Genomic DNA, 9560 nt, shown 5'->3' on the forward strand with positions numbered 1-9560 from the left:
TTTGAAATTGTACAATAGATTAGGCAATAGATTGGAGATAATACATCAGTGTTTGACTCTGAAGAGAACAGAGCGCAGAATGTAAACAAAATTATATTTCAACAGACAAACAGTAAAAATAAAGATACATTAAATGAAAACATAACAGTTCTAATCAATCAAAAGCTATGGCGTTTCCTCTAATAATCCTAAGGCATCAGTACTGTCCAGAAGTTTCATTGCTCTTTTCTTTTTCATGCATTTTCGAGAATTTTAAAATAAATAAAGTTTCTTCATAATAATCGTCCGTTAGGGGTTGTGTTCTGATACATTTCCATTTGAGGAGAAAGGTTTACTTAATAGAAACGAAATATTCGACAAAACCTTATATTTCTTATCTTCCATTATAACTCCAAAGTATTGCTATAAAAGGAAAAAGACAAATATTCTTAAATGATCTCAAATTATTATTATTATTCTCAAATTATCTGCTTCCTGTGCTTAAGATATAACACAGATATTAAGATATATATATATATATATATATATATATATATATATATATATATATATATATATATATATATATATATATATATATATATATATAATTTAGTAATAATTCTATTTAGTAATAATTCTAATATTTTACTATTTAAATATTACTGTTTTTACGGCTGTTGACATTTCTTTTTTGAGAAATGATTAACCATTTACTAATAACTTTGCTGCTGAAGTGGAGTCATCTTATTTCTGAACTCTTACCTCTGCTTAACAATAACATGTCTCTCTTTGTTCACTTGTTTGATATAATCTAGCAGAGGCTAGTAACTGGAGAAAGCCTCATTACATCAACTCTCAGCTTTCCCTCTGTTTCCTAACAGTTCAAAGTCTATCGCTAATAAACTTTGACGAAGGCACGTGCAGATCACAAAGATACTGTGTGGTTGTTTAAGCTACTATTCCTGATAGCTCTGGGAAACACTCTTGTATTTAAGGGACGAGCCGTGTAGTCAGACTAAAAACCAAGACCACGGTTTTCAGGCAGCACTCTTGGAAATAAAGACCAAAGAAGATCCCTGGGAGATTCTTCTCAGGTAAAAGCATGGCGTGTTGGGCCAAGCTGGAGTCCTCCAGCTGGATTTATCCCACTGCACTCCTGTCCCTCTATGGGTTTTTTGCAAACTGCAGGGTAGCAGAGCCCTTCCTCACAGCATACTTAATTGGACCAAACAAGAACATCTCTGAAGAAGTGGTAAGAATGGCAGTCACATACACAGTCCTCTATGCTAACATAGAATTAATTTACAGTTTGAGTCTTTTATTAGCCGTACTTCTATGAGATCAACTGCTCTTCAGTTTCAGTTGATGATGAGATAGGCATGCCTGGTTCAGCATCTTGTTCTCTGTTGCTTGTTGTTTCCCCACAGGTGACCAACTACCTGTTCCCTATCTGGACATACTCCTACCTGGCGTTCCTTTTCCCTATTTTCCTCCTGACTGACTTCCTGAGGTATAAACCCCTCATTATGCTGCAGGGGCTCTTCCTGGTCACCAACTACATCCTGCTCTGCTTTGCCCCGGGTCTGCCTGCTATGACCTTCCTTCAGGTCCACTGAAACACAGTTGAAAATTGTTGAAAATCCAACATTTAGTTCTCAAATAATGCAGACGACTTTGGGCCCACTGCAAAAAATGACTGAAATCTTTTTAAAACTGTTCCATCCAACCAACAGGTCAACTATGCTGTTGTGACGTCCACAGAGGTGGCCTACTTCTCCTACATTTACAGCGTGATTCCGGTTGAGAATTACCAAAGAGCCACTGGTTACCTGCGGAGTGCCATGCTGGCTGGATATACATTCGGTGCCAGCCTGGGCCAAATTCTCATCTCCTTGGCGGGTAGGGTATCTTAGCCTATAATAAATGAGTTCCCTATATTCTCTCCTCGTTAAGGTGAAGGCATAACAAAATTCACTGCAAAGAAGATTATAAAGGAACTGCACTCATCTAACTCAAGCACTGATGAGCTCTAATCAACAGGAGTGGACTACTTCTACATCAATGCTATCACCCTGGGGATTGTAAGCATGGCTTTTCTCATCTCCTTCTGGCTGCCCATGCCCCAGAGGAGCCTGTTCTTCAAAGGCAGAGAAGCTGCAGCTGGGGGCCTGCAGTCCCAGCAGGGGGGGCCACCGGGACCGAATGGGCCTGAGGAACCGGTGGTGTATAAGGACGGAGCTGGCTCGGAGAGAGAGAAGATGGAGCATGATGGCAGCACTGGCTGGTGCAGCGGGGAAAACATGGCCTCCGCGGGCCATCTACTTTGGCGAAGCTTCAGGGAGTCGTATTCTTCCAGGCATTTACTTTTTCACATTTATTTTTTTTCAATACACATTACACTTGGAATGTAGATCTCCTGAGCCTTTTGTCCTGTATGATTGTTTAATGTGTAAAATGTATTCACATGGTATTAAGTCATTATATAGTATTTAAAGCCTTACTAGTTGCAATCATTATGATACTGCATTTTAATTATGCCCACCATGCAGGCGTTTAATCTACTGGTCCCTGTGGTGGGCTCTGGCCACTGCTGGCTATGTGCAGGTTTTCAACTACATCCAGTTGTTGTGGGACCATATAGAACCATCTGCCACATCGTCCATCTACAACGGAGGTGTAGAGGCTGCGTGCTCTCTTGTGGGTAAGACTGGTGTGTGTGTGTGTGTGTGTGTGCGTTTGTGTTTGCATGCGTGTAAAAGAGAAAAAGGTCCCTATATCTGAGCTACCTCAGTCTGATCTGGTATCATCATGTAGAGAAAGTCTGGAAATATTCTCTATTTTTATTAACATCAACAAACCCCATCAAATAATCATATATCCTGTATAGCCAAGGCTTGTTCTTCTCTGCTTTATATATCCATTACTGTCCAAAAAAGCACATCAGCTAGTCACACTATTGCACTGGATCATATGCTCCATTACTACAATGAATATGGCCACTGTAGGTCATTTTTATGCCATTTTTGTCAATATTTATGAAATGCATTAAAAAGATATGCCCATGAAATATTTCTCAAAATAAATAAGTGGGGCAATAAAAGTACCACTATATTTTTCAAAACTTTTCATTATTTCAGACTTTTGTTTAACAATGACACATTTGTTTAACATTTATTCAGGCTAACTTTAGCTTATTGTTCTTCCATCCTCTAGAAAGCCTTTTTTTATGGCAGTTAGTATCTAGAGAGAGTGGAATCATCTCTGTTTACTACAATGGATGATTATTTTTTAAAGCAATGACAAAACTTGGAGTCTTTCAATAGTTCCCAGAAGTTAGCTGCAAGTATTAGCAACCCAGTACTGTAAACCAACCAATCAGTAACTCATGTATCAAGTACAAATGCCAAAGATCGCTCTTAGAACTTCTGGGATCTAAAGATAATTTACTCATTTATTGGCTAAAATGGCATTACATAGTGGACATTATCAAAAACCAGAATAATGTGCACAAAAGCATATTTAACAAATCAAAGAGAAGAAAAGAGACGAGAAAGTTGCTTTCGGACTACAGAAGCAGGAAATGACCCAGGGGAGGGGCAGAGGATCGCAGCACAACCACATTATATAGACCACAATAAAAATTTAACAATGTTATTAAAAGCTTCCCTGTCTGATGGCACATGGTCCCATAAAAAGTCACAATTAAAAGGAAACAACCATGCCATTTTTGGCTCTGTGGGATACCTGATGGAATGTAAAATTTGTATTGATTTTATAAGGGAATGGCAGCACCATGGTCCTGTTGGCCTACTCTCAGCCAGCCTCAGCCTGAGAGGAAGAAGATTAATTGCTTCAATTAAGAAGATAGCGTTAGGAGGTAATGGGTTCACTGATTATTGCTGATAGTTGATTCCAGCAGCCAGGTGGAAGTGGTTCATCATAATGGGCAGGTGCTGTGGAGGCCAGGGAAGGCATGTGTGCACATTAGGGTTTTGTTCTGGGGCCATGTTAGCATCAATACAAACGCTCACGGAATGAAATGTTGCTGTCAGGATTAGTAGATGAATCACAACAAGAATGCACATGCACATCGAAGGTGTTGTCCATTGGAATGACAGATAAATCACCTTTGTCTTTCACTGCCATGGGCCAGGTGCTGCGGCAGCCTTCTCAGTGGGCCACCTCAAGGTGACCTGGACCGTGTGGGGAGAGCTGGCACTGGGGTTGTTCTCAGCTGTAGCCACAGGTGCCGTCTTTCTCATGGCATTCACCAGCAGTATCTGGGCGTGCTATGGCGGTTATGTCATATTCAAGTCCTGCTACATGTTTCTCATCACCATCACAACGTAAGTGCACTGCAGAATTTCTCGAAATCTAACTTTTGTTCTGCAGTGTTAAGCTGTGTGTCCACTGCAGGAACATTCCCGAAAGAGTGGGAGCTGTGGTGGAACTCCCTGCAGGGATCAGGGTCTAAATTCAGTGCCGCCAAAAAACAGTCACTGCATGGGGAGTATGTGCTGCTTGGGGTCTGGGGACGGGCATTGCATATCAAAATACAATAAAAATGTGTTCAGCAGCAATCCATATGTCTGATCACCCCCATGTCTAAAAAAATGCAGTGAGGGTGACCTCTTGGATACCCCTGTGGCAGATAAAACATATAAAGTCCCCTCTAGGATCCCATTCCAGTGAACAAAGCCTAATGAAGTGCTCCTTCTACACTATAAATATATCACGACTTTATGCAGGTTGGTGCCCTCCTGCATACATGTGGTTCCCTTTTTTATTTTTTTCACCCTTGCCCCTCCAATCCCAAGCCTGCCACAGCTTCCTCATTCTTTACGCAGCCGAGGAAACCAAGACAACACTGTGCTGAAAGAGCCTTTCAGTTCAAATGTTCAAATTACTTATTTTGTCCAACCAGCATCTCAAACCCATAAACCCTTACAATGGTATAAAAAAAAACAAACAGAAAACACTAACTTTGCATTTCTTATAAATATCTATACTAGTCTAACCATGTAGTGTGGTTCTCTCATAAATTATAAGCACTTTGTTATTTTAGGTTTCAGATCGCGGCCAACCTCTCCATGCAGTGCTATGCTCTGACATTTGGGATCAACACGTTTGTGGCCCTTCTGCTGCAGACCATTTTAACCTTCATAGTCGTGGATGAAGCTGTACTGGGACTGGACATTGTGACGCAGGTGTGTCTGCATGACTCTGTAACTATTTTCAATTTTCATGGCAGCACACAGACATTTAACACTGACCAACTCTGGGTGAATTCACTGTGAATGAAGCATACACAGCGAGAACATGTGAGGACAGGGCGACCCCTGGTGGTCATCGTTCACTGTTGCCTGCAGACATTTGTGATGAGGTCTGTTTTCCTAGCAGGGGTAAAATGTTCACATCGGCTTTCTCTGCAGTTCATCGTCTATGGAAGCTACTATGCTGTCATCTCGGTGCTGTTTCTGATCCGAGGGAGCTACACTGCCTGCACATTTCAACGTAATCCAGAGCCCACAGATACCAACGAAGAGCCAAGGGTGGAGGTGATCTCTGCTGAACACTTCTGAGCAAGGTCAACAAACTGTTATAGTCTTGTTCTCTTCCATTTGGTCCTGGGGAATAAGATGATTATGAATCATTCAACAGCATTACCCTTTTGTCTAATGAGTGTAAAAATCAGCATCATATTGCCTCCAAAATAGAGCTGAAAGATTCAGCCATGACCTTTAAGTTAAGCTGCTGACAAACCCATGTGTGTTTTCTACAATATCTCTACAAGAATCTATTGCGGAAGCTCAACAACAGCTGCAATGACTGCTGATTAGTGAGGTATATTAAAGATAAAGTCCTGAGATTTGTCTGGTCGCCTGTTTTATTTGTGACACGTTTATGAGAGCTGGACCATCCCCAGGGTGCTGCTGCTCTTTGACCGGGTTGTTGATTGACAAACCGAGCTCAACACTTGGACAACTTTAGCTGTTTGCTACAAAGGAAGGATAGCCCGGCGAGAAACATATGTGTATATGTAGACACAAATGACACATACCTGAAAGAAGTAGCAGAGCTGAAGATGGAGGCAGTCAAGAAGTTGAGGGAAGACTGGAGGTATCCCACAACTCTGCTGTGCATATATGGATTCTTCAGCACAGTTAAACCCCTGGAGCCTTTCCTCATCCCATACCTGACAGGACCGGACAAGAATCTGACAACAGAGCAGGTATGACAATATGATTATATAAACCAGACCGATCATGGCTCACAATATATACAGTATTTCAGTTTGCCTTTGCAGTTTTGTGGCTGTAAAGGACAAGCCCACGGAAAGCAAGGTGGAGCTTCACAGCAGAAACAACTCAAAAACAACTAAAGTAGATAGGAACTTGTTTTAAAATGTTAATACTACTATTAATAATAATAATCATAATAATAATAATAATAATAAATATCAAAGTGTTTTTATGGTATAGGTTGACCATGCGTTGAGGGTGGCAATAATGTTAAATGAACTCATTTTGGGATCTCTGGGCTTCCGCAGATTACACAGGCCGTCTATTTCAGGTGAATTAGGCTGTTTGCTTTCTGGACTCTGAAACTTAACCAGATTCCATCTGCATGGGTGTGAGTAGATAATGACTGATAATGAATGGAGTTTTAATTTTCTTATCCTTCAACAAGGAAACATAAAATACCTAATATGTTTGAACTTATAGAAACTACATTTACATGTTAAATAATCAATCAAACTAATTTGCTGATGCACAGGGGGAAAAAAACATTAAAAAAAAACAACCTTTGATTTATTGCTATGAAGCGTATAGTTCATGTCTCTTTCTGTTTTTCCTCACCAGGTAAACAATCAAATTTTCCCAGTGTGGACGTACTCCTACCTGTCTGTGCTGGTGCCGGTGTTCCTGCTGACGGACTGGCTGCGCTACAAGCCTGTGGTGGTTTTCCAGTGCGTCAGCCTCTTCGTCACCACAGCGATGCTACGCTGGATGTACAGTGTACCCGCCATGCAGGCCATGCAGTTCTTCTACGGGGTGGTGACAGCCAGTGAGGTGGCCTATTTCTCCTACATCTACAGGTCATGTACTCAAAGGGTGGAGGAGGACACTAACTTGTTAAATTCTGCACTGTTAGGACAGACATGACATTTTGCTTTTCATTACAGTATGGTGGATCTGAAGAGATACCGGAAAGCCACCTCTTACAGCCGCAGTGTGCAGCTCCTGGGGTACACAGTGGGCTCTGTGCTGGGCCAGCTGCTCGTCAGCTTCGACCTCATGTCCTACGACAACATTGTGGTATTTACTCTAGTTCTCACCGCCATCGCTCTCCTCACTTCCTGCCTCCTACCAATGCCTCAGCAGAGCATGTTCTTTCACCGCAAACACACTGGACAGAAAACAGCAACAGAGGGTGCAGAGGGTCATGTAGATGGGACTGGGGATGCAACAGAACACCCAAGTGGATCAAAGGTTTCCGAGGAAAGACTAAGAGTTGAAAATGCGGAGGCAAGAGGTGAGATGGAGGATGAAGCAGGAACAGGACTTGATGAGAAAGGCCTTAAAGTTGAGGACCTTGGGGAGTCAGTTGGCACGAACACCTGTGGCAAAGTCCTCTGCCAGCTTTGGAGGGACTTCCGTCAGTGCTATTCCTCCAGACAGCTGCTCTACTGGTCCATGTGGTGGGCAATGGCCACCTGTGGCTACAACCAGACTGTCAACTATGTGCAGGTGAGCTGCAAAGGAAACACACACTAATCAAGAACAACATTAAAACCCCTGACAGGTGAATGTTCTGCCGGGGAGTGGCATTCATGTGGATGGCACTTTGACACCAAAACCCAAACACCATTTCAGAACAAGTACACCGCCTTGTAGCAGCAGCACTCCTCAATCCCAGTGGCCTCCGACAGCAGGACAGTGCCGACCCGCCTCACCCTAAAAACTGCTCAGAATTTGGCTACAAAGAGCTCAAGTAATCGACTAGGCCCCCAAAGTCCCCAGATTCCATTCTGATGCCCTGGTGCTAGACACAACAGGACACCCCCAGAGCCCTGTATCCATGCCTCTACGGGTCAAAGCCAATTAGCAGGAGGGCCCCCATGGATTGGAGACCTATAAATGCTTGATCGGACTGGGATGTGGGGAACTGGGGGCTAGGTTGAAGCCACTTTGGGTCAGAGAAGTTTTTGCTGTGTGGCAGAGCTGTGTTTGCCCTGCTGGGTGGGCCCACTCCATCAGGAGGGTCCCGCTAGGGGGCGTAATATGTCTGCAATGATGTTTGGGTGGGTGATGAATGTTCAAGTGGCATGAGTATGAATGCCAGGACCCAATGTTTTTAGAGAAGCACACTGCATTGTAAGGAGACAATCAATGTCATTTTACTGCACGTGTCGTTGGTTCTAATGTTGTGGTTAATCGATGAAAAAAAAAAGAAGCTACATTTACTTTGTAAATAATAATTTGTAATAATGTAAAAAAATCATGTAATGACTTTCTATAAATTACCACAGGTGCTGTGGGAGCATGTGCAGCCTTCGCAAAACTTCAGCATCTACAACGGAGGAGTGGAGGCGGTGTCCAACCTGTTTGGTAGGCACTGTCATATAAGTTTGACAGCCATATCAAATACTACTATTATACCAAATTCAAGTTGAATGTTTGTTTAAGGAGGAAATGTGACTTTACAGCCTTTGGCGACCCATCTCAAACCTTAGTGGTTATTCCATAGTCATCCGTACTATGATAATCCCAAATTAATTTGTTCTGCAGGTGCAGCAACAGCCTACGGTATAGGCTTCACTGAGGTGAGATGGGAACAGTGGGGAGAGCTGGCCCTGGGTGGTTTCTCTGGACTCGGGTCAGCAGCGCTCTTCCTCATGACCTTCACTGGCAACATCTGGATCTGCTACATCAGTTATGTTGTTTTCAAGGGCCTGTACATGCTGCTGATAACAATAGCCATGTAAGAGTGTTCTACGAGGCTATTTTGCCCCAAGAATTCAACCTAATTTTATTGTAAGCAGAAGAGGAAAAACAACATTTTAACGTACAAACACTTCTCTTTAGGTTCCAGATTGCAGCAGATCTGACAATGGAAAGATACGCACTGGTTTTTGGGGCAAACAGCTTTGGAGCATTGGCCCTACAGACGATCATCACTTCTGTTGTGGTCGACAGTAGAGGACTGGGCCTGGGCATCATCCCACAGGTGAGCAGTCTGAACAGAAAAATGCCAAGTTGTATCTTCAGCAGTGTTTCCATGCCCACTCGTCACCAAAACGTTATGCCTTTTTCTGCAGTTCACAATATATGCCAGCTACTTCTCATTCATCGCCGTTGTCTTTTCACTTCGGGGATTGTTTACCATTTGGACAGCCCGGAGAAGAAGCAAAGACTCCATGGCTCCAGAGAAAACAGAACCTCCAGACTCTGTTGAACACAAATTCTAAGTTCTAGGAATGTGATGCAGAGACACTGTACTATTGGTCCCCATTTTTTTGGAATTAAAAAAAGCTTCAAATTAGGAGCTGCGACATTGTTAATATGATTTTTTTT

At 42.6% G+C, this 9560-nt stretch overlaps 2 protein-coding genes and 1 long non-coding RNA gene across 3 annotated transcripts; 2 read left to right on the forward strand and 1 right to left on the reverse strand.

Annotated features, from left to right (window-relative positions):
* Nucleotides 1-891: 891 nt before the first annotated feature.
* On the forward strand, nt 892-5833 carry slc19a3b (solute carrier family 19 member 3b). The gene is made up of 8 exons (XM_037117767.1): nt 892-1234; nt 1410-1589; nt 1716-1881; nt 2023-2338; nt 2532-2683; nt 4136-4328; nt 5048-5189; nt 5415-5833. Exons 1-8 carry the CDS (start codon nt 1085-1087, stop codon nt 5562-5564), a joined length of 1449 nt encoding a protein of 482 aa, XP_036973662.1. The 5' UTR covers nt 892-1084; the 3' UTR covers nt 5565-5833.
* Nucleotides 5474-7169, reverse strand: LOC119030335. Its single transcript, XR_005078237.1, has 3 exons — nt 6885-7169; nt 6044-6199; nt 5474-5609 (listed from the first exon to the last, which is right to left on the reverse strand). It is a non-coding gene; the product is annotated as an uncharacterized LOC119030335 (long non-coding RNA).
* slc19a3a (solute carrier family 19 member 3a) lies at nt 5916-9547 on the forward strand. The gene is made up of 7 exons (XM_037117754.1): nt 5916-6214; nt 6846-7081; nt 7169-7733; nt 8516-8594; nt 8775-8967; nt 9072-9213; nt 9305-9547. The coding sequence occupies exons 1-7, from the start codon at nt 6068-6070 to the stop codon at nt 9452-9454; spliced, it is 1512 nt and encodes a 503-aa protein (XP_036973649.1). The 5' UTR covers nt 5916-6067; the 3' UTR covers nt 9455-9547.
* Nucleotides 9548-9560: the final 13 nt, after the last annotated feature.

This window comes from Acanthopagrus latus, chromosome 2 (assembly GCF_904848185.1).
Source record: "Acanthopagrus latus isolate v.2019 chromosome 2, fAcaLat1.1, whole genome shotgun sequence".
NCBI lineage: Eukaryota > Metazoa > Chordata > Actinopteri > Spariformes > Sparidae > Acanthopagrus > Acanthopagrus latus.